The sequence below is a fragment of the Boleophthalmus pectinirostris genome, unplaced genomic scaffold (assembly GCF_026225935.1).
Source record: "Boleophthalmus pectinirostris isolate CB_2022bp ecotype Guang Dong unplaced genomic scaffold, ASM2622593v1 HiC_scaffold_9, whole genome shotgun sequence".
NCBI lineage: Eukaryota > Metazoa > Chordata > Actinopteri > Gobiiformes > Gobiidae > Boleophthalmus > Boleophthalmus pectinirostris.
The window spans coordinates 21,488,602-21,513,047 of NW_026571541.1; the positions used below are offsets into that span (position 1 = coordinate 21,488,602).

The 24,446-nt window shown below is 38.7% G+C and overlaps 3 protein-coding genes across 10 annotated transcripts in view; 2 read left to right on the forward strand and 1 right to left on the reverse strand.

Moving 5' to 3' along the window:
* The first annotated feature begins 345 nt into the window (after window positions 1–345).
* On the forward strand, window positions 346–2,460 carry psph (phosphoserine phosphatase). The gene is made up of 6 exons (XM_020918009.2): window positions 346–444; window positions 1,072–1,215; window positions 1,291–1,425; window positions 1,539–1,684; window positions 1,760–1,908; window positions 1,985–2,460. Exons 1-6 carry the CDS (start codon window positions 386–388, stop codon window positions 2,093–2,095), a joined length of 744 nt encoding a protein of 247 aa, XP_020773668.2. The 5' UTR covers window positions 346–385; the 3' UTR covers window positions 2,096–2,460.
* A 2-nt stretch (window positions 2,461–2,462) lies between these two features.
* LOC110154073 (protein NipSnap homolog 2-like) lies at window positions 2,463–5,206 on the reverse strand. The gene is made up of 10 exons (XM_020918008.2): window positions 5,070–5,206; window positions 4,499–4,635; window positions 4,383–4,428; window positions 3,983–4,077; window positions 3,821–3,891; window positions 3,605–3,745; window positions 3,452–3,483; window positions 3,268–3,362; window positions 3,098–3,181; window positions 2,463–3,019 (listed from the first exon to the last, which is right to left on the reverse strand). The coding sequence occupies exons 1-10, from the start codon at window positions 5,159–5,161 to the stop codon at window positions 2,955–2,957; spliced, it is 858 nt and encodes a 285-aa protein (XP_020773667.1). The 5' UTR covers window positions 5,162–5,206; the 3' UTR covers window positions 2,463–2,954.
* A 12,649-nt stretch (window positions 5,207–17,855) lies between these two features.
* The window catches only part of elna (elastin a), a 29,092-nt gene continuing 22,501 nt past the window's right edge, over window positions 17,856–24,446 (forward strand). For 7 of the 8 annotated variants that reach the window (XM_055148042.1, XM_055148046.1, XM_055148043.1 and 4 more), the window contains exons 1-4: window positions 17,856–18,076; window positions 23,300–23,356; window positions 23,951–23,998; window positions 24,175–24,372. In XM_055148042.1, the coding sequence (XP_055004017.1) occupies window positions 18,001–18,076; window positions 23,300–23,356; window positions 23,951–23,998; window positions 24,175–24,372 (379 nt within the window). In that variant the 5' untranslated portion in view covers window positions 17,856–18,000. The remainder of the gene's footprint in view (window positions 18,077–23,299; window positions 23,357–23,950; window positions 23,999–24,174; window positions 24,373–24,446) is intronic. The other variant, XM_055148044.1, reaches the window with a different exon arrangement.

Sequence of the window (24,446 nt, forward strand, 5' to 3'; positions counted from 1 at the left end):
ACTCATCAAAATATAATATAATAACAAAAAATCTAAAAAATATAAATTATAAATGGTAATAATACATAAATAAGTAGTAATAATCTAAATAAGTAGCAAAAAAGACAGCAAGAGACTGGTGTCAAATAAGGCAAATATGTCAATGACTGATGTTCAATTAAAGTACACCTTATTTAATATCTACATTGATTTTGTTTGATTCGTTTTGTTTTGGTAAGTATTTTTTATTTTTTTCTATTGGCGTACATATAAATAGAAAAAACAAATGTGTACGTTTTATATATTGGACCCATGATTGGACAGGATTTGTTGGGCGGTCCCTGGTGCTGCCGTCACAGAGCCGGCTTTGCTCTGGTTGGTCGGGCTTTCTTTCTTTCTGGACTTGATGAAGGGGCAGTTTCTGCACAGGCAGCTTTCGGAATCTCTCCGCCACAATCCTTTTCGGTAAGTAGCAAATATTCTCTTTTACATCACTTGGTGGCTCTTGATCCTGCAGATAGTATTCTTTTTGCATATTTATACCTCTTCAGCTGACATTATGACACTGTACGCTTAACTCTTCACCAAAGAGAAACGGCGCTAAAGAATGCTCTCATAGTAGAGGATCCACTGTCAGTCATTTATTTTTCCCCCCGTAACAATGCTTTGAAATTAGTTTGATAAGAGTAAAAGAACAGCAGGTCTATATTTTTGAGGTAAGTCACTATAAAGTTGCATGTTTAATGTTGCCTTAATGCCTCACAGTAGAGTTGCGAGGGTGATGCAACCTGGGCTGAAGGTTTCCACAATGGCCTGTCGTGTGGCTCTTTTATGTAACGCATTTTTGTCACTTCATTGGGCCCAGGACACGTGTTTTGTTTAAGCTTTGTCTCAATGGATTTGCTGCTTCAATACATGTATATTCATCACATGCTGGTTTAAGCTGCACAATGAACGCTTGTTCAGCGAGAGCTCAAGTCAAGATGCCAAGCTAAAGCCAGAGTGGTGATGCCCGCAGATAAATGCCTGCCGTTCAGTGCATATTTTTCACAATGCTGTTTTCCTTCAGTGATACAACTTTTTGTGTTTCAGCAATATGTTGACACAGTCGGAGACAAAGGAGCTCTTCAGACGAGCAGATGCTGTTTGTTTTGATGTGGACAGCACGGTAATCAAAGAAGAGGGCATTGATGAACTGGCCAAATTCTGTGGAGTAGGAGATGCAGTCACGGAGATGTAAGGTCACACACTGTACCCAGTTTCATTGTAATTGTCACATATTTAACAGGGAAATGTCTAAATTTGTTTTAGGACTCGCAAGGCAATGGGTGGTTCAATGACGTTTAAAACTGCCTTGAAAGAGCGTCTTTCCATCATTAGATGTTCAAGGGAACAAGTTAATAAGTTGATAACAGACCACCCTCCTCAGCTGACTCCAGGTATCAGGTAAATCTAATCACCACAAACAAAATGATTACATTATCTTGTAGATGATTTATGAGAAAGTCAAAGGCGTTCCCTCTGACCTTAACAAATATTTACTTTGCTTATTTTTGCAGGGAACTAGTGGAACGCTTACATCAGCGAAACATTAAAGTCTTTCTTATATCAGGAGGCTTCCGTTGCATTGTTGAGCATGTTGCTACTCAACTCAATATTCCTTTGCACCATGTTTATGCAAACAGACTTAAGTTCTACTTTAATGGTATGACTGGTGAAATGCTGTGTTTTCTCATGCATTAAGCTCTTCCATGTAGTGAAAGCAAACCTGTTATTCCAGGTGAGTATGCTGGATTTGATGAAAGTCAGCCAACAGCTGAAAGTGGTGGAAAGGGAAAAGTCATCAACATGCTGAAAGAGCAGCATGGCTTCAAGACTGTGGTCATGATTGGAGACGGAGCTACTGACCTTGAGGCATGCCCTCCTGCTGTAAGTGCATTGAGTGCACTGATATCTTTTGATGTGCCATATAATTTACTAGATCTAATAAACTTTTCTTTCCTAGAATGCCTTTATAGGGTTCGGTGGCAACGTAGTTAGACAGCAAGTTAAAGAGAAGTGTTCATGGTACATTACAAGTTTTGAAGAGCTGCTAAAGGAACTGGAAAAGATTTAAGGAGGCTGGCCTCTATTACCCATTTTAACAATATACTTTTTATATTTGCACAACTGATGTGCTTTTTATCTTAACCTGAACGTCAGTTCGTAGTAGTATATCAATAGTATTTTTTATTATTATTCCAAATGTTTACACATTTAAATATGCTTTTTTTTTCCTCCTTGATTTTATACTAAAAAAGTAATCAAATTGTCTAAATAGCTAGGTCGAAGTGTTTTTTGCACTATAAATCACATTGAAAAAGATATTTGCTTATTATGAAACGTGCAATAAGCTGTATGTTTTAAATTTGATTGCACCATGTGATTCTATGTCCTGGCTTATGTCATTTGACACAGGTATTAAAAATCCATGTAAACAAAGCTTCTTTTTTTTAAATACATTTTTAATTATCTTCTTTTCACATGCTTTACATTACAATACATTTAATGATCATAGATATGGCAAAATCTCAAATACATGGGTGGTTTGTGTCCTAAAACCACCTAGACTGGAGGCAGCATTTGCCAAAATGCAGCATAAATTTTCTGACAATAAATAGAAACACATTGAAAAGACATCTGAAAAAAAAAAAAAGTAAAACAGAGTTTTGAAACTAATGTGTATTGAAACGAAACGGCATTATTTTTAGCAGTAGTCAGAAATGTACAAAAACAGCTGCTCAGGATTTCAAGTACCTTTGGTGGGGTTTATAATTAAACTAATGGTTCACACAACCAAGGACCTGTTCCTTTATCTTGGAATTAGTCCAACCATTGACTAACAACATGATTTGGCAGCAATGATCAGAGGTTATCAGAGTTCAGTTCACTAAATAGATATACAGTGCCATTGAAAAGAGTTGTCATAAGACATTTTACTGCAATGGAGAGGCCTTTGTAGGAATCATTATTCTTGAATCCATGTGCTGAATAAGAGGAACTAAAATGTTCAAAAACAGTTGTTAATATCTGAGAAATTGTTACTCATATGATACAATAAAAACGAAGGACTGCTCACCTGTGTAATACACAACCTCATCCCAACCCTCTTGCTGCCATGCAGCATTTCTCGTAACATCTCTGGACTGGAGGTCTTTGTAAGCTGATAAATAAGTGTAATTAATCATTTTAGCAAAGTGAAAATATATTATATCACACAGTACACTCAAAAAATAGGTGAGACTTTACCCCATAAGTGGTGAACCATATAAAGATTTCCTATCTGTGAGAAAAACCCTCCAACTGCTTCACTGTTGTGCTGACGAATCCCAATGGCCCTCGCCCTGAAAATAAAGACAAAATACTAAAGCTTGCCTGGTCTGTGTGCATTTAACACAATAGTTCTTGGAGTTAAAATTTTTTGGACTCTTACCAGTAGTTACCCCACTCAATCATGGTTCCTGGCTGCACAAAAGTCAACATTATACATCTGCATACTAGTATAGTGTAACATAAATAGGATATGCTAAATAAATACAGGAATTTGATTTAATTTTACATATGTTGGTAGTGTTTTTGGCCTCACCCTAAGTTGGTAGGACCTTAGTTCATAGATGTTGGGACCTTCCCGGGGGGTTGGTTCATTCCAGAAACTGAATTCCAAAAGGAGCTGGTTTCGGCGAGACAACAACATCTTTCCCCGCTCTTTCCTGTATGCTGTGAACTCCTGCAGATAAGCAATGTATTTTGGTTAGCAGAATCAGCTTTACAACAAAATAACAACGATGATGAAAGATTTTACCTTGTTTTGTCTAAGTTTGTTCATCACCTCTGTAAGAGCTGGATAGCCACCTCTGTACCGCCACAAATGCACTAAAATAGATGCAATTATAAAATGATTATACAAAGACAAATTTACATTTGCTTAGTATTTATGCAAAATTAATTCAGTAAACTACATTACCAGCCTGGTCTTGTTCTCCATACCAGGTATTCCATGTGCCCACCAGCTCACATGGATAATATTTGTCAGCATGGATTGATGGCAACACATCCTCACTGTGTTAAAGATATAATTACATTTATGTATTAAAAATGTTTGAGTACAGTGAACTTATGTATGTTCAAGAACTACAACAACAACTGTGATTGTGATCGTGTGTCTGGTGAGTCCCAGTTTAGCTCCATATGTAGCTGCCCTATGACACCCAAAGCATGAGCAAGGTTATAGTCAAGACAGCCCGTCGATCACTCCACGGAAATAGACTGAACTGAACTATTTTTACACTGTTGGTCACTTTATTTACACAGCGGCCACACCTGTCTTTGGCAAAAAAAAAATTACTCTGTAATTATTTACTCACCAGAGTTTATTGTAGGCATCCAAGCACTCCGGTTTTACGTTATGGACTGGAATGAGACAGATTGTTAGGATAACATTTTGGTTAGCAGTCATAAATGTGCTTGTGATTTGACTTACACTGGATTTTGTAAAGGTTGCTTTGTTCATTTTTAGTCAGAAGAGTTGAATGTGCATCTTTCCTGGGATCTACTTTTCTCACAAAGAGGGACTTAAACCAGCTGTTCTCTCTGTTCTGGTTGCTTGATGCAAATCCCCTGCAAAATGAGTCATGAACAAAACAACCCTACAATATAATTAAAATAATCAGAAACATTCTTCTCTCTCTAACAGTGAATGCTGGTGGGTAAGACAGAGATGACAATAAAAGACTTGCTTTTCATTAAACATTTTTGGAATTGACCTTGACAAATACCTGTGATGCTAAAATTTACAGACCAGAAACGTGTGGTCTATTGTGATGTATCTCAGAAGGATGGATGACAAAGGCTGTACATATATTTTATTCTATTCTATTTTAATTTGTCAATCACCCCCAAACAGTGAAGGGGTTGGGAAGTGGCTAATGTTTTTAAGAGGCTAGCTTGCCCTGCATCTCCGTGGCCACTGATTTTGACGTCTAAAACTAATATAAAAACGGTATCATTGCAAGAATTAAATTGTCAAACATGCACAATGGTTAAAAGCAGACCTGCACCACACGACAAGCTGTCCGGTCCAACGGGTTCTGATTTGAGCCCGACCCAGGCCCCCGCTCACTCTTTGAAGGACTCCCGTCGCCATCTTTCACTGATCCTGTGCGTACTGAGCAGGAGGATCAGCTGTGGCCACCAGGGGGCGACGTACGACCATGGAAGTTCTTATTATAGCTCCATGCCTACTACTCTGGCTTCATCATATCCTTATCCTTGACTCTCCTCGTGCCCTGAAAAGTCAAGAATTTTTTTAATGTCAGCTGCGGCTATACATTGCATAGTAAGTATAATTAAATATTTCCAACTTTCTTTTATACTGTATAACATTCATTTGAATACTCAAATGGTCTTTTATGCCACTCTAGTTGCACGTGGAAGGCCTTATAGTTGCATGGAAGGATACAGGTTGGTCGATAGTTCCCAAGTCCCGAACTACGGTGTATGGTCCCGACTCACAGCTTTGCCTGATCAAAGGGTGAGGTCAGCCAAAGTAGCTGTCTATGGGTTTAAGAATAATGAAAAATTAAGACCGTTGCCATAGCTATTAAAAATGTAAAACAAAATTAGCATTGTTTTGAGTCGTTTAAGTTCTCAAAATGATCCCTTTATGAAGCTGAAACGCATGGATTAGAACAGGAATAATAAGTACACTGCACAAAAAAATTAACAATAACACTTTGAAAACACATCAAATCTCAATATTAAAAAATATATATGTTGGATATCTATACAAATATGGACAGGGCAATGTCTTAGGAACAAAAGGATGCCACCTCTTTTAACGGAAATAAACAACAGGTGCACTAGAGTGGCAACAATGAGACAACTCCTAAAACAGGACTGGTTTTGCATGTGGAGATCATTTCAAGTTTCTCCCTCTTGGTCTTTTTTGGCTGGTTTTCCACTAGTGCTGGCTTTGGGTGGAGTGATAATCAGTACTGGGAGTATGAGACCATTCCTTAACCCTATAAAAGTTGCACAGATTGTCCAACTTCTCCAGGATGGCACAGTCGGACGTGCTGTTGAAAGGAGATTTAATATGTCTTCCAGCACAATCTCCAGAACATGGAGGAGATTTCAGGAGACAGACAGTTACTCTAGGTGAGCTGGACAGGGCCGTAGAAGGTCCTCAACCCATCAGCAGGACTCATATCTGCTCCTTTGTGCAAAGAGCAACAGGTTGAGCACTGCTCATGCTCTACAGAATGACCTCTAGCAGGCCACTGATGTAAATGTCTCAAGTCAATCAGAATCAGACTTCAAGAGGGTAGCTTGAGGGCGCCACGCCCTGTAGTGGGCCCTCTGCTCACAGCCCAGCAGACTGGAGCTCGATTGGCATTTGCTAGACAACACTAGAATTGGCAAGTCCACCACTGGTGCCCTGTGCTTTTGATAGATGAGAGCAGGTTCACCCTGAGGACCTGTGATAGACATGAAAGAGTCTGGAGAAGACAAGGAGAGCGCTAGTGCTGCCTCAGCATGGTTCAGCATGAGCAGTTTGGTGGTGGGTTAGTGATGGTCTTGGGAGGCATATCCATGGAAGGATGCACAGACCTCTACTGGATATAAAATAACAGCCTGACTGCAATTAGGTATCGGGATGAAATCCTTGAACTCACTGTCAGACCCTATGCTGGTGCAGTAAGTCCTGGGTTCCTCCTGATGCACGACAGTCCCCAGCCTCATGTGGCAAGAGTTTGCAGGCAGTACCTGGACGATGAAGGGATTGAATCAGTTAAATGGTCCCCTCGATCAGCTGACTTAAACCCGATAGAACACCTTTCAGACATTATGTTTGGGTCGATCAGATGCCTCCAGGTTGCTCCTCAGACTCTACAGGTGCTCAGTGTTGCCCTTAAACAGATCTGGGAGGACATCCCACAAAACACCATCCATCGTCTCATTAGGAGTATGCCATGACCTTGTCAACCATGCATACAAGCATGTGGGGGCCACACAAGATATTGAGAAAGAAAGAAAGAAAGAAAGAAGAAATTAAATTTTGGCAAAATGGAGTAGCCTGCCACATTGTTATTTCATTTTTGTAGGTGTCTATAAAATTAAGCTCTCTGTAATTATATTTCCATTAAAGGAGGTGGCATCCTATTGGTCCTAAGACAATGCCGTGTCCATATTTGAATAGATATCCAAACATTTTTTTTTTCACATTGAGATTTCACATGTTTACCAAGTGTTTGTTTAATTTTTTTAGCAGTATATTTAGAAATTATAGGCGTTTTTGTTCCAATAGCTTACATGAATCAAAAGGGAGGGTTTATTTCTCTGAAAATGTTTTGGACAAGATTAAATACAAAATGTGAACGAGTCTGAGAATGCAAAGTATGACAGTAACCACAATAAATTAAAAACTTAAGCTACATGCTTTAAGAGATTAGATGTGCAATTAATTGTGAAACTGGTGCATATTATAACTTTATAAAACTTTATCTGCTTGCTGTATTTGATATATTCCATTGCATTGGGCCCAATGCATCATTCCATTCAAGATAAGAGAATAAATGAAAGGCACACATGGATGCAAACTATGTCTGTTTGAAACTGAGGTCTCATGTAGTTAATTCCTTTCTTATCATCTCCCTCTTTGACATATCCCACTAAAAGCACTGATATTCTTATCAATGTGACAATGTCACCGCTGATAAAGTGAAATTACAAAACACAACTTGTTTGAAGATTGTAAACATGTGTTAACTACCATATAGCCCTAGACTCCACACAGGTGCTTTGTATTGTTTTATTTTGAAGATAAGATAAGCCTGTTTCTCAGCTTCACTTCACAAAGTAAAATCCTGAAACATGCAGCATATAATAAGATTTATTGCCAGCACACTCATTACATATCTGTGGTAATAAAAAAAAACCTTTGCAATAAAAAGTCAAGTGTCTGCTTCATCCTGAGCAGTGCACTGCAAGTGTTCTGGCTAGTGTGCTACGTTTATCCCTCTGTCATTCTTTGATAATGGACAGAATAGAGTCTTGGGAATAAAGGAATCCTCTGTATTTACTGTGGTATTTGGTGACGTCAGATACTGTCTATCCTGTCTTAACGCGGGTCGTGCTGCACTCAATCTCCTCACTGTAAGACTTCGTCACCAGGTCAGAGGTGTGAATGAAAAATAAAGTGGTCCGTACTCCAGGCCAAGACTGAGATTATGGAGGGTGGGAACAGCGTTTCTGAGCCAGGTCTTCATTCACCTTCGAAATGTTTGTCTGGACGCAGTTTTAGAGTTTACCTCATGTCTGATGGTATCCACATTACCCAAGAAACTAAATTCTGAAATATATTGGCAGACAAGAGGCTTTCCCACTGTGTACCAGTGCTTGGTCCGGCCTTTTGAGAGATGAATGGTTGAATATAGCCTTGTATGTTCTTTGCAAATATTAGTGCTATTTCAGACCAAATGCTTTCTCAGGATTTTTGCTGTCTCAGTGCCCGGTGAATCAATCAGTATATCATTTCAGCTTATTCCCATTGAAACAATGTTTGTTTTGACCTCTTTTAAACTTTCCCACCAAATAATTCAAATTCAAGTAATGATGCCTTACACATGTATTGCACCTTAGAGGTTTGACAAAGCCTCTCAAAATGCTAATGCTAGTAATCATACTTATTCACTCCACACTCTGTTGTGGTAAGCTATACAGATAAACCATATCGTTTTCATTTTTTGTAAGACATAATTTTTATTGAATTGGCCAAATGTTTGCAGTATTAGGCCACTTGCTGTAGGCAGGTTAAAGAACCAGATTTCACATCTGATCTGTGTTAATTTGAGCCATTGTTTTTGCTCACTGAAATTGAGGTGTATAGGGACTAGTATGTTCTGTTGAATATTGAGGAAAGCCATGTACACATCTTGGCTGTACTAGTGAAAAACAAAGGACTGTAATGCTTACAATTGGACATTTGATGTGATTAGGTAAATTAGTTTTGGATGCAACATGTTTTAACAAAGATGCAAATGTAAAAGTCTGGCTCTAATGCAGTGTATTGGGATGTGTTCAGAGGTTCTATTCATTGTGGAAGATAACAACAGATGGTTTTGTTTGAGGGGGAAATCCTGTAGGGTTTATTTTTCTATGGTTTTAGCTTGTTCGATAATATTCTCGTGGTGGTTAGTGTTTATTATGCACATACACGCATCTATCTCCATACAAGAGGAGGGTTCCAGTGTAAGATTAGGAGCAAATTCCTGTGAAGGAGATGATGCTGTCAATATCATGGAATGATATTCTGACAGATTGTGGCATAAATGGCTTCCATATGAAAATCATTTCCTGCAACCACGTCATGAGGGGAAAATGCATGAGGTTTTCCCCCTTTGTTTGAATGTAATCTGATTTGAATGATATATGTCAATTCTATCAACTGGTTATTAGCATGTAAGCACAAACTTACACAGCATAGCTTTCTATAATGAAATGCATTGATCAAGTTGAATGAGACTCATGAGAAACAGAGGAAAGTGAGACGACTGCATTGTTAGGAACTGATGTAGTCTGTGCTTATACGCTACCTCATTGTTACCACAGACTAATCGATAAAATGTGATGCTGGATACGTCTCCCAAGGCCTGTTTTGAGCACATTTTTCCCGCAATGACAAGTCCTCTTTTTACACGCTGTTATTTTCCCTTCCAGACAATGTTTTCCTTGTTTTTATTGTCTTATATTTTAGAGTAATGTGTGGTTGTGAGTAATTCTCTCTGTTACTAAAACCTCACAAGTTTTTCTGTTAACAAATTCTCTGAACTCTAAACATGAAAACAAAGTCCAGCATGTGTGAAACCTCCCCACCATTTGAGATTTGAGTCATAAATCATAAGCAAAAATTTGGAGAAAGTTACCGATGTGGGATTTTAGCATTTTATGAGATAAATATGAAATTTATCAATCCAGGTTTTGGATTTTGATTTTGGAAGTATTACCAAGTAAATTGGTACAACCTTTTGTGTATTAACACCCAATCAATTCATATGATTTATTGAACTGTCCACTTCAAAAGTTTCTGTCTTGTCTTACTTTATCTTCAGTCACTACAAAACAAATGTCTGGCTCTTACTGTTGTAATAGGTCTAATAATGTCCAACAAGGTTTAAAACATTAAATGTGTTGTGTCAATTTTATTTCACCCTTACAAATTGCCGTCATAATCCGTCATTGATTTGTTATTAAAATGTACTAATAGAATCCTTACAATCAGAATCCAGTATGCCATAGCACTGTTGAGCAATCGTTGGGTATACAACTCTGCCTTCCCAGTTTCGTCTCCAGAGAAATTGTTAAGGGGGACTAGGGATGCAATCACTGACTGTGTTTTTTTGCCAATAAGACCTCGAAATTATGAAAGATTGATTCAGTCTTTTGAACAATGATACTGCCCAGATGTGGAAGACATGGTTGTTAGACGTGCCTCACCGAGAGCTGGAAACCCGTTTGACATGAACGTATTTGTCGGTATAGTCATAAACATGATTCATATTTTGGTCTATTTGGGAGTGTGTCATAAATGATGAAGTATTATTGGCGTAAACATTTACTTACATCATCAGTAGTTTGTGTGTAGTGTCATATTCAACTAATGATCTACTAACATGCTTGTTTATTGTACGTAATCCCCATTCAGCCAAAATCAACCACAGTTCAATGCTTTGTTTTATGATTTATTGTATGGTTTAAAGTCTGAGATAGACTGGATCAATAGTTTTGTCATTTCATTAGCAACAGAATAGCTGGACCATCTAATAAAATTTCATCAGACAAAATGAGAGTTTGATCAATTCTAAAATTAACATGACCAAGATTACCCAACAAACACAGCAGTAGCATGCTGTACATTTAAAGGGCACATTTTATGGTGAACAATTTATGCAATTTTAAACCAGAAGTCAGTGGGACAGTTTTTATCAATCCATTTTTAGATCAATATTGCAGTTTACACTGAACAAAATGATGATGTATGTATGCTATATTTTAAGTTTTTTCCCAAGAAATAAAAGAAAAAAATAGTTTTCTTTAAATTAACTTCTCTTGGTTACAAATGGGACATGAAGACTGTAGAGGACAATTTTCAGTTACTATTTAGAAACTTTGTTGTCCTTTTTCCTGCGCATTGGGAACAGCTCTGGGAGGTTTAAGACGAATAAGGATGAACACCAAGCTTTCAGTTCCTCAGTATTTCTTTACCTTCAAATGTGAGAGTATGTGTTATCTGTTGGAATAATAGTTGCCACAAATATGAAAAAGAACACATTAATATAGCACAAGCTAAGCTAAACAGATATGTTCTCAGCTTTAAAGCACAAGGTTCTCCTGTAAATCTTTTGGGAAGTCAGTTAATGCTTTCGTATGATGACCAGTGGAGACTTTCACTTCCATGTTTGAACTTGGGCAATGCCACCCTGCCATAACAGAAACTGTTTTGACTCTAGTTTGTTCCCTCGATAGGTGTTTTCCTCAACAGTCATTCAGCTGTACTTTGTTTAACTTGCTATGAGAGCATTATGAATTTACTCTAAACGTTTATTTCCCAACATGCCAGAGGAGGTTTTATTTTATTTTATTCATACTTTGCCTGTCAGACAGTATTTGTTGAGTGAGGCCACGCCAAAAAATGAGTCAGTTGGGTTTCACCATCAACTCCAAGACGAGCTATTAAGTGATTTACTGACCCTCTGGTAGATATTAGAGCGACATTCTATCCTTGAGTTTTATTTGAAAATGTGGCACTGTTGAGGAAATGCTAAGCTCACGCATGTTCCTCTGGGAAATGTCACCAAACAAAAATTAATGAAGAAAACATTAACATTACATGAGACCCCATGAAAGATGCAAGAAATCTCTTCTTAAGATGTAAAGTGCTGTCAAGCTTAGCCTCCACCATGTCATTGTCATCAAATTGTCTTGCATTTTATTTTTATTCATATTCACATTTTAACCAATCCCTGTCCTTCTCTCCTAGCTTGCGTACCACAAAGGTACACTGGTTTGTAACCATTTACGCTTGATTTATTGCTGGGCTGGTGTTATCTAACTGTCACACTCAATTTTTTCTTGTTAACCAAAAGTGTGTTGTGATCAGACCCTCTGACCTCCAGTATTGGCTTTAGGTTAGGCATCCATATTGCCACTGTCACGTTGTTATACTGTTAGACATTTGTTTTATATGGCCTATTTATTTGAACTGTTTTGTCTGCACTTGCACATGACTGGCTGTCTGGCACAGTCAGACTCGCCGTATCCATGTGGAGTCTGAGAATATACAGAGAACGCTCAGCCTCTTGCTAGCCAGGTGTTGTGACTGCCAAATGGGACTATAGTGAGTTAACTAGAAACAAAATTGGGAAAACTTAAATAAACAACAAGGTAACAAGAATAATAAATATATTGATAAATTAGACTACTACGCACATTATGTTTCGACTATTTTACAGAGTCTTCCCCTCTTAAACCCCATAGTGTCTGGCATTAGCACAACAGTAAGCAGAAAAAGATGAATGGTTAAATAACCTCAATTAGCCTTTGTTAGTAAAGTAAGTCATACTTATCACACAGAATAAAAATGGCATATCCTGGGAAAATCTTACTTCAGATTTTCCTTTCAGCTGGTCACAGCTGCTGCAAAAACAAGAGGCACTCGAGGAGAGCCGAAGTAGAAGAATGGGAGGGTGGGTTGTTTTTGAGTGCTTTCATTCCCACTAAACTGGCAGGGTTTAGTCAATTAAGTCAGTAACAGAACAATGCTGCCGAACCCTTCCTGAGCATGTTCAGGAGACATATCACAGATATTGACCAGCGGTGTTGGCCCATTAAGCATCCAGTCTTACAGCCAAGAACCACATCCACACATTAACAAGCCAGATTTATTACATTCGTTTGAATGTGGGACATCTGCTATGTGCCAATGAGATTATTAAGCCTTTGCTGCTGAACAGTACATCTGCTTCTCACTTGTGGCTTGATGAGATCCTTTTGTGCAAAACTAATACGTGCTTTAATTACTTATGTTTTTTTAACTACTATCCTATACCCTCCTTTGTGCACACTGCTTAAAGGTGCACTTTTCTGGATCTGAATCCTAAAGGACTCAGCCCAGGCCCCACATGTATACTGTACATCATTCCTTGATTTTGGTAAATGCAAAAATTGTGCGCTGTCCATGTCTCAAATAAATTAATAAAAAAATCTGGGCCCTCATAGAAGAGTAAGTGTGCCTGATTGAGCTTCATGTGTTCACATGTTGTGTTCTACTTGCGTCTCTCCTTGACCAGAAGCTGTCCCCTGGCTGTTGTACCATATGCGCTAGGAGAGCTGTCGATCATCTGGGCCAGGATTGATCAGGCTTTGGCCATGAATCTATCTGTATTTTAAGCATAAAAACACCTGTACTTGGCACTAAACTTTATCCATACAAAGCAATAACATAATGGAGACCCACAGGTAGCAAACCCCCCACCAAAAAGTTAGATAGTGCATCTTTGTCCATGCCTTTGTCCACAGTGCTTTGCTGTGTCCGATACCATTTCACTCTAGGTAAACATCTGCTCTGTCATGAGAGTTTTAGCAACTGTCCAGGGAATGTAATGATGTTTAAACAGAACATACTGCATCTGAAGATGGAGTGTGAATAACTGTCAATAATATGGTGTGAAAAGACTACTCCAATGTAAAATATCATTAATTTCCTTTTAAACAATTTACCAATTTTAATAGAAAGCATTGCAAATATTCTTTCTTATTTCTTTGGAGGAAGAAAAACCTACTTGAGGTGAACAACACACACTTATACACAATATGCCAAATTACACATGCAAATGAGTTACTCCGGAGATCTTTGAAAGAAAGACTTTGCCCAAACAATGGAATGATTTTTTTTGCCCTAAAAGGAGACAAAGTTTAGTTAAAATTACTTTTTTTTTTGGAAGAACTTATTACTGATAATTAGACACAGCTATCATTTTCTATTTTGTTGATTTTGGATTTATATTTGCCCATTATCTCCCATTAGAACATTTACTGCAAAATATTGCCATAAAAAATAATAATTGTTTGTTGTTTAAGCTTGAATATCTCGAGGAGCTGTCCAACTAAGCATCATGATGATAAATCATGTGAGATGAAATCCTTCTACATTGGCTCACGTCTGGACAAGCCAGTCCCTGGAGTGACCCTAAAAGCAGGTTACCAAGGACATTCTCACACCCAACTTTACTGGATGCATGCTTTATGCTTTTGGCTTATCTATAGTTTATTTATCCACATTTAAACTATGCCCTTGATTTACACGCTTAAAAACACAACACACAAGAAACTATTTGCTTATCAAAAGTGGTGAACTTCCTATCTTCCTAAATAGAGCTGGTATCGCTTTTTCTGAGTGGCACATAAGGAAGTTGTAACAATGTTGAGGAAGTATGTTGGCAAGACTGTTGAAAATTGATTTAATTGAGCCCTGAGAAAGATATCAAACTCAAAAATGACCTGCAGCATCGACCTCCTGAGTTTATACAAGATTTCAGTTCAATGTGAGGATGGCCTGCTTTAAAATAATTAATTACTCACTCACACTGTGTGCTTTGAATTCTATTTTTGCAATTGGATCTATCGCAGACACCAAGTTTGTGATCAGTATCTGAACAGTGATCACTGCAGTAAATATAAGCCTATATCTTTTCCATATTCATCAGTGCTTTTCTTTCTAAAATGTTTATAATTGTTGCACATTATAAAAGTCTACCACAGATGTGCTGTATATATGTCGCAAAGATTAGTGTAAGACCTAACGTAAGTGAACAGACGCTTTTGGATTGGCTGAGGACTGTTATGCCAAACATGAGTCACAGCGCTGGCTTACACCAGACTCATTGGTTTTGGCTGTGCCAGGGCTCAGATTTGATCTTCAGTGGGACCTGCAGTGTTGCGCAGCCCTAAGCAGAGCACATCTGGAGTGTGGTCTGGACTTGTGTATCTCACTGGAGGGCGGCCAGTCTCTGTCTCTGTTGGAGGGTGACACCACAGGTCATTAAAAGAATTATGCTTGTACTGCACCAGGGACAGTGATCCCCTGCCAAGACATTCTGATTTTCCTGTCTTTAAGCAAAGATAGCTTGCATTGACCGTCTGGTGACTTTTCAACTGGGTCGTGTTGGCTTCTAATCAATACTGTACATACATAAAACAAATAGGCCTAATAGCTTTGCCATTGTACGTTTGCATTGCGTTGTGAAGTTGGACACTCAGTTGATAGTTGAAAGATAACAGCAGCTCCTCACAAGATGCAAACACTTATTCAGTGAACAAAGGTTCATTGTACCATCAGCAGTGCATGTGTGGACTGTTAAACTCTAATTTTCTAAGCAACATGAAAACAGCTCCATGTGTAACACCAAGACGATGCAGCTCAACCCCAGTGCCACCATGATCTATCTCACCCCAACTCATGAGGAATACAGTAAATTCTGTACAGTATATGTACTTTGATGTATTGCTGTCATTATTATCTGTACAGAGGCTTTGTCATTGTCTCTGAATTAGAGATGTGCATGTTTTTTTTCTGTTTGCTTAAACTTGAATGTATTTGTAATGAAGTTTTGTCAGTGTACATAATAGATAATTCTGTCTCATCTCTTCAGTGTGTCTGTCCAGGGTTTGCTCTGTGGCCTCCTCCCTTCCTCAGGATGACCCAGGTGACCCAAACGTATCCCATCTCTAAAGTAGCACCCCACCACCCACCAACGGAAATACTTCCTAAAGGACAGAATAGAAGATTGCGCAGTTTATCAAAAGCAAAGCTTTACAGTGCTATGTCATTTCACTTCTACCCCATCCTTTTCTCACTCCAAGAAGGGAGGAGTTGGAACCAAGTGTTCTTTTTCTGTAAACTAGGTGAAGACACTTGAAGATGGAAGTGGTAATTCTTGTACCCAAGTCAAACTCAGTCTCAGACTACAAAAAATAAATATACAGTATAGTGTAATTAGCAAGAATATCTACAAAACATTTGTCAAAAACAAGAAGGTTATGATTAATGAGAAAGTTATGTATGTATGACTTCTTCCTCAGCGAACAAATGATTTCTGTCCCAATACTGGCCAGCTTAACCCATGGAAGCCTCTCCAGACATGAGCTCAAATAGACGCACCACTCACAAATAACTGGAGAAAAACACACTCTTGTCCAGAGTACACTTTGGCCTCCCAAAACAGACATGTCAGCCAGGCCATTGCACTCACATCAAACACAGGAAGAATAATAGTGCGCCGCATTAGATCACAGCTACTCATTTACTGTAATCACTCAAAGCCACGGCTGCTCCATGGTTTCTTCATGATTACCTATAAATGTCTTGTACACTTACTTAATGTTTTTGATGTGGTATATCCAATGTGGTCATTGGGGAAACAGGTGTTCTACTCATGTTGAAATTATTATTACATTATGAATGCAATTATGTATGCAAATATTTGGAGCAAAAGTTATGATACAGAGTTATAATAAAAGCAAGGCAACTTGTGGCCCATTCATTTGGCTTTGTTTTACCGTAAATGTAAAAATTGGAAAGGTAAATTCTTTTGACTGGATATTTTGATATGCAGTTGTTGATAACAAACATTGTTTAATATAACTTTCAGCTGAATTGAACCACATGCTTGCGTGTGGCTGACCTGAGGTAATAACACAGTTAACCTGTACATGACACAAACAGCAGGCGTCACTATTATGAAGAATATTGTGAGTCTTGGAAAGCAGAGCCCATTAGCATGCATGCAACAGCCCAGTGTGTCAGGTTTGTGCCGGAGAGACTAATTACATTGGCACCACCTCTCCTTTTTAAACAGCTCTACTGGTCAGTCTCCTGTTTACAAATCCAAAAAATGTGTCTTAAGGAAAAATTAAAAAGATAGACAATGACAAGTTTGTCAGCAGCAAGGTGTTTGTAAAGCAGAGCAGCAGATGGAGCCAAGTAGTCTGGACTCACAGGTGCCTGGAGCGGATGTGTTCTGTTAGTGATGCACTAGCCTCAGTGCAACTCCCACATCAACACTTGTTCTATCTATCAGCTCATCCATAAGCAGCTGTACTGAAGTGATCTTCTGAGATCACTCACTGAAATATACTTTGGAAAACACATGACACTTTTGTTACACGTGCCTCCTCAGGGGTTGCTTTTTCGAAATTCATTTGACCAGAGACTGGATCGGTGCAGTCTGCAGTCTGCACCTGATGTTAGTTATAAGCCTGGGACAAGTGCTCACAGGGCTTGTCATCCCAGTCTAGTCCGCTGATGTTTCTTTGGCTTGTTGCACAGCGCTATCGTTAAGCATGCACTCCTTTCTCTAAGAACTGAAGAGACGTGCTTCTGTCAACTGGCGGCCAGACCGCATTGCTATTTTCATTCTATTCACGCACTTAGTCACTTTGTAATGATATTTTTTGGAAACTTAAAAGAATGTATGTGAGATGTAATGTCTCTGCCCAGAGTGCTGAAAATCAACCAGCTGCAAATGAGTCCAATGGACAGCAGGTAGTAATCAGGATATGCTGTGTTCTTCCATGGCCTGTCTGTCTGATACGTGTGTGTTGTATCCATGCAAATGTTTGGCAGACACTTCCATCCTGCTGGACGAGGGGCTGGGGGTGTCTCTGCCGTGCGCCTCACTCTCTCCCTCTATGCTGGCAACAGGCTGCATTCTGTTGGCAGGAGTGACCAGAATAAAAACAGCAACACCAGACATGAGCAGGAAAAAAAGCAAAGTGGTCTACACAACCAGAGCCTTTGCCCTCTTTTAATTATCTACATCTTCTCCCTTTTTCACTTTTTTCTCCTTAGACTCCCGGACGGTGGTAATTAAGAAGAAGAGAATAAAAGCAGCTGATCCGGGGAGGGGTGGTGCATTTTGCAGCGAGATGGCTCACAGAGAGGTTCTGTGGCTGTTGTGTGGACTCTTCCTTCTATCAGTGATTCAGCTTTCTCTTCAAGGAGGTAAGTTAATATACAGGTAAAGAGCCGCTCCGGTCGGCTGCCTAGGGTCACAGCAGGTGCATGTCTGGGGAATTCTACATTTATTCAGCTCAATGTGAAAAAGGTATTGGTTGCAGTGTCAGGTTTCTACTGTCATTTTTACTTATTCACTTCACTTTTAAGAACTCTCTCAGTTCATTAATTTGGATGATTAAAATGCAAATTCACAGTTAACTGTTACATTCAATTAATGTAGTCATCGTACTTTACAGATTAATTGAATTATAATTTTGAAAATGTATGCAATGCAGAAATATAAGATTTTGCATTGCATAATAAATGTTTTTGCAACCTGACCTATAACCAAATTAATGTATGAAAAATTGGATACATTTACATATTAACCAGCACTCAATGCAGAAAGATAATTGTAAAAAAAATTGTTAAAGCCCAGGGAAGACATTACTGAGAGTTCATTTTGTGTCCATACTCATTGTTTTGATTGTATTGCACATTGGACAGTTTTCTGAAAGCTGCTCGTATTGTTTCTGTAGTTACACAGGTTGTATAGAAGCCAAGGGTCTGTTCAACAACAAGTCAAAGGTGCACACTCCAGCTGCTCACTTTTGCCTGAACCTGAACTCAAGCTTTAATCTACCCCTGTTGAACGCCCGGGTGGATGAGGGTGTAGGGAAGGCAAGTGTCTGAGGCATAGCTTTGATCTGAGTCTTGTTCGAATTACGCAATTTGCTTATTGCCATTGAACAATTTTAGTTTGATTCAAAGAGACACGCTATGTGTGAAACAGAAACACAGGCCAGAATGCCTTTTATCTTTCTCATGTCCACTTGCATCATAATTCTTGATGTCTGAATTTTGGCTTTGGATTCTCACAACTTGCACTTCTTAACTTGAAGACATGCTGTGCATCTGGAGCTAGATCTGATCCACTGAAGTCCGTTTTTGTTATATTTATTTGTCTAAAAGCTGCAGCTGTTTATGTTTATTCAATCTTAGTAGCCAAGATTCCTCTCTGGAGCATTTACTTTGGTAAGATCACTATCAGAAATATTTTGCTCAAAAGATAAGACTTTATATGGTTTGTTTAACGGATGGTCCTATTTTGTTGTGTCTCGCTACATTCTTGCCAGAATTCAATTTCAAGGTGCATTCAGATTAAATTATGACAGCAATAGAAGCCAGTTAGATACTATGAGTGTTGCAGCATAACTATTGAAATCATCCATAAAACCAGCTCCATCTGTAAGCAATGAGAAATAAATTCAAATCAAGACACAATTATCCTGATGAACATGCACACACCTTCCAAATAGATGAGGATATTAGCGTGAATTATGAATGAAAGCTTGTCTGTACACAGTATCCCTTAATGGCAAGTGCAAATGACTTATGGTGTAGGAGGAAACATCTGGGTCGGAGTTTGTTAATAAATTTGTGCTCTGTTGTCTAATCCTCCGAAGATTGTGTTTGGATTGTATCATCTAGGTTTCTATCTCTCTCGTACAATGACAATTCCACAAGCCCCATCTGTCACACCACTTAACTAAGTTGTATGTTATTCTTATCAAATCTGTGTTGACACAACTTGGCCCCTGGAATCAGTTATTTATGGCACTGTCAAAAATGATTGAAACCCTGACCTAGGCTTCCACCATTTAACAAGTATAAACAGGCTATGACACTTTGCCTTTCATATGATTTATTATGTACATAAGGATACGCTCTGTAATGATATTATAGTGGCACACTGTACTTTTGACTTTTCACCCTTTTGAATTCTTTTTATAAATGCTTTTTGGCATTGATGGCGAGAATTCTACTGTACTTATGTCTGCATAATCCTTCAGTCTCCCAGTACTCACACAAATTGACTGGTTGCTCCAGCAGAAAAAAACAAAACTCATCACTGTGACTTGGTTCAAGCATGACTGTGAAGTCTAACTGTGGTATTTAATATAATATAAATGGATTAGTAGTAGTATTACTTCTAGTGCTTGTACTACAGTGAAGTTCTACAATTTTAATATACATCTGCTTTTTTCCATGATACTGTTGCTTTTTTTGCATTCATTCAGTTACAGGTGTTTTTATTGCTAAAAATATCTTGAAAAACATGCCTTTTCACTGTGAACCGAGTCACCATTCCACAGATCTGATTTATACCTTGTCCTGGATATAAGCAAGTGACAGACCCTAAACCACAAAGTTACTAAATGCAGCTATAACAATGTCAAAGGTAAACTTTTTCATGTGTATGTTGTTTTAGAAACTGCACTAGACTGTAAATTGTAAATAATCCACTTGCGTAAAAGTGGTTTCTTTCCATTCCTGTGCTGATGTTGGTTGTGAGTCAGGTGACCTCATCCAGGACCCGTTTGTGAAGCAGATTACAAGCCCTCTTAGTGGCTGGGGTTTGCTTGTGAAAGACCTCAGTTCTTACTTTGGCCCACTCTCTGGGAAAGTGTTACGAGATCACTCTGTCCACAGCCACACTTTTACATCAGAGTACAACCAACTGGAGAGAAACCAGGCTATCACAGGCTATTGATGTTGCTGTTTTGTTGCTAAAATGCTTCTTGGAATTGTGAAGAAATATTGTCACACCTGCTTTATAATTCTTACCATTCCAGATAGTCTGCATTCAGAAAATATTTACAAGAAGAAAGTTATTAATGAGCCTAGTCGGATCCTTATGGAGACTTTAGCATCCCGTCGTCAGATGTTTGGTCTGTGATGTTCCTGTGCCAAGTGTTGAACAAAGAAGCACATGAACTGGGATGATTCACTGCAGTCTCCTCACCAGGCTGTGAGATGTTTCTGTTTTCTCATCCTACTGTTGCCCAAGCGCTGATTGAATGATCAAATACTTGACGTCAATTTCATGATCAAATCATTTTTATAGGTAAACATACTGTCTATAGGCAAAGGGCGTTTTCTGGTCCACGCAGCTGCCTCAACTCATCTTCAGCCAAAGCAGATTGGAAGGATTTTAACATAAATCTTACATTTTATTTGCTTCCTCTTCAGCTATGTAGACTTGGATGAAAATTGGTGAATCAGTCATTTGAATATGTTGAGTGCTACTTTATGACAGAGAACGCATAAACAATGGAACATCTCTTGTTGTTTGTGTTATCTGATAAGAGTTCTTTTATGGTCATGCTTTTAACCATCCCCTTTTCTAAACCCAAGTGTGTCTCCATGGACACACTTGTGGGAAATTGCTTTTTGGGAGGTCTGCTACTTTATATCAGCAAGATCACCTTTATTATGTGTTAACAAGAAGAAGAGGTGAAGTATGTATTGTTGGCATCTTCGTTAATTAAAAAGTAGCTTTCTTTGGCGTCGTGGGCGTTCTTAAACCGTGGAAAGCTGACATTGCGGTGGGTGAGTGATGGGAGGCCAGCTGTCACATGTCTGATAAGGAGAGATGTCTGACTGCCAGAAACCACAGAGCATGCTTCACTGCTTTGGCTTGCAGGACCACGACTTTCCAATCCTCCTTTTGGGACAGTGGTTTTGGACATGTGAATGCAAAAAAAAAAAAAACCTCTTCTCATTACAGTGACAAAAACGTATGGTGTTGTTTACATCACAGTGATATGTTCTATTCTAATCCTATCTCCTCGGGTTGAAACACTGAGGTTAATTTGAATCTGCATGCAGTAAATTCCTTCAAAATCTCTACCTGATTGGTCCATAAACCTTGACAAGACTTGATCTTTTCCAGTTGATTGCAAAGAGTGGAAAAGGTCCGTCTTGTTGGCAATTTTTTCTTCAGTCCTGGTGAACCTTGCTGAGCTCAATCTTGATGATAATAACACGAGTTGTTAAAATATCTTGGAGCTTTAGCTGTGGTCAGTACAGTTCATTCTTTGTGCTCTTTGACAGTGAACCCATTGCACTTAGTTAGACTTGAACAGTAGCTTGATGGGACCTTGATACAGGCTTTTTCCCTCGCTCACACAGCCAAGACAGGAAATCCTCCTTTTCACTGTAAATGTGATGGAGCAGTCGTTGGAACAATCACTTCACTTTGACCATGCACGTCCACTGCCTGAATACCCCTGGTACAATATCAATATAATCAACAAAATAATCTTTTATTATTTAGGTCACGGTCACATTTGACTCACCTCACAATTATTTGTTTTTGTTTTATCAAAACTGCTGGAGCATATGCCAGTGACAGATGCCAGTAGAGCCACAAGAGTAATGCAGTTCTCTTCTCTGCCTGCAGGGGTGTAACTGAACATTTTTCCCCCTAAAAATCCCTTTGATGATCCAGCACAACTTGTTCTCCTTCAATTAAATGCACATTACAGACTTTCAAGGGCCTCTTTCCTACAATGGGCCCTGGATAGATGAGTAATAAGTATCCCCCACTCTGATTCCCGTTCGGCCTGCACGTTTTTCCCTTTTAAGTATAATCCTTTTTAGTTATATAAATTGCTAACTATTGCCCAATATTGTAGCTATTATGTAGAAATTAGGTTTATTACTGCTGTTAGATGCCATGTAATATCCCTAATTTAAGTTATGAAGCTCACTAAATTCAATAATAGGCACATTAAGACATAACAATAATTCTCCTTGCAAACACAGCAGGATCCATTAAATATCATTATTGTATTGCTGCAGAACCTTTCCATTCTGTTGCGATGCTGCTTGTGATACAAAACAGATTTTCACCTCCACAATATAAATTTCTAGGTTTTGGCCTCAACTCAGGAGTCCCATTGGATTGGAGTGGTTAGTGGTCCCTGTTGGACTGCAGTCATTCCCTTATTTTGGGTGTTGTTCCTTGCGCACTTGAGACCCCAGTGTCTGGCTATCTCAGGAGTTTTTCTGGAAAGCAGCCAAAAATCATGTTCAAAAAATTGTCAGGGGATTTAGATGGGGGTCTGAACTGCAGCTTTTCAAACGAGGGTGTCCAAGTACATTACGTCATCACCATGAACACAGTTGGAATTTTATTATAATCAACTTTTTATTCAGTTTTTTTGGGCATTTCCCAACCAGTTGTGTTTCATTTTTACAGTGTGACCCCATGCTATATTGTCCTAAGGCAGACAATATACCCATGTTTAAAGTCTGGGTCAATGATGAATAGTACTGGAACATTTTTGACCATAAAGAAGTTACTGGTGGGAAAACTCTGGCCAGTTTTAGACACCAATGTGGATGAAGTATGTGATGTGTGATTTGTATTGTGTGTTGTAGGTGTGTACATACCACCTGGTGCTGGAGTTGGACCTGGAGCAGCGGGCTTCTATCCAGGTAAATAAAGTCATCCAAAATGTGTCTAATCTATTTTAGCTGCTATAAACCAGAACACTCCAACATGGAAGAATAGTTTGGTATTAGCAGATGGACCAATTATACCGTCATAGATCAATAGAGCAAATAATCAAGCTAATGAAAGTATGTTCACTTTTGCAAACAATTTGTACAAAAAGATGAATTGGACTCATAAGTTTTAATTATTTAATAGTGATGCTGGAATTAAACACATTTACATTTTTGGACTGTCTTTTGGTTTTTCCTTTTCTGTGTATCAACTGCAAATAATTTATTGATGTGCATTCATGTAGTGATTTAATAAAGAATAATACCACAATCTCAGTCTAAGATTAATTTCAATATAAACATAGATTTGGTTCTTTGATGTGGTTTGGCCTTGTTGAACACAATGGTTACAGTTTTTCCAGCTGTGCTTGTATGTGCACAATAGTTTTCAACAGCCAATCCAACATTTATTTAAAAAGATATTGAACTCCATGTTTCATCAAAATGCTTCATGTCAGTGGCTAAATAAAACCATATTCATTACATCACTATCTGTAACTCAGTTCTCCGATTGTGTTTTACAAGGGTCTGCTGCAGGAGTCCCACCGGGCTACAAACCGGCCAAACCTGCAGGTGAGTGTAATGAGACACAGGATTTATGGTTTCTCTCTATTCATAAAATACATTTTACAATTTACATGCTCATCTGGCTCTGCATCAAGTAATGCACATACTCTATCTGAATTATGTTTTTTAAAAGATGTCCATAAATTCCAATCAAATTTAAAAAAAGCTCATGTCATATTGAGTTCCAGGTTATGGAGGTGGAGGTGGAGGACAAGGCCTGGTTCCTGGAGGAGTAGGGCCTGGAGGACTACTGCCTGGAGGAATAGTGCCTGGAGGAGTAGTGCCTGGAGGAGTAGTGCCTGGAGGAGTAGTGCCTGGAGGAGTAGTGCCTGGAGGAGTAGTGCCTGGAGGGGTGGTGCCCGGTGGACAGGGATATGGAGGTATGCAAAATTAATATGCAATGTTATTTTATGTTAATCTGATTCTTTCCAGTTAATTTTAATATTGGCCATTA

What these genes read in the sequence shown, in the direction of transcription:
- psph (XM_020918009.2), top strand. Translation starts at nt 386, where the DNA reads ATGAAGGGGCAGTTTCTGCACAGGCAGCTTTCGGAATCTCTCCGCCAC. An exon ending in CTCCGCCACAATCCTTTTCG is followed by an intron (nt 445 to 1,071) that starts GTAAGTAGCAAA and finishes TTTGTGTTTCAG; the next exon opens with CAATATGTTGACACAGTCGG. An exon ending in GGAGATGCAGTCACGGAGAT is followed by an intron (nt 1,216 to 1,290) that starts GTAAGGTCACAC and finishes AATTTGTTTTAG; the next exon opens with GACTCGCAAGGCAATGGGTG.
- LOC110154073 (XM_020918008.2), bottom strand. Translation starts at nt 5,161, where the DNA reads ATGGCGACGGGAGTCCTTCAAAGAGTGAGCGGGGGCCTGGGTCGGGCT. An exon ending in GATGCCTACAATAAACTCTG is followed by an intron (nt 4,078 to 4,382) that starts GTGAGTAAATAA and finishes TCTTTAACACAG; the next exon opens with TGAGGATGTGTTGCCATCAA. An exon ending in TGGAGAACAAGACCAGGCTG is followed by an intron (nt 3,892 to 3,982) that starts GTAATGTAGTTT and finishes CATCTATTTTAG; the next exon opens with TGCATTTGTGGCGGTACAGA.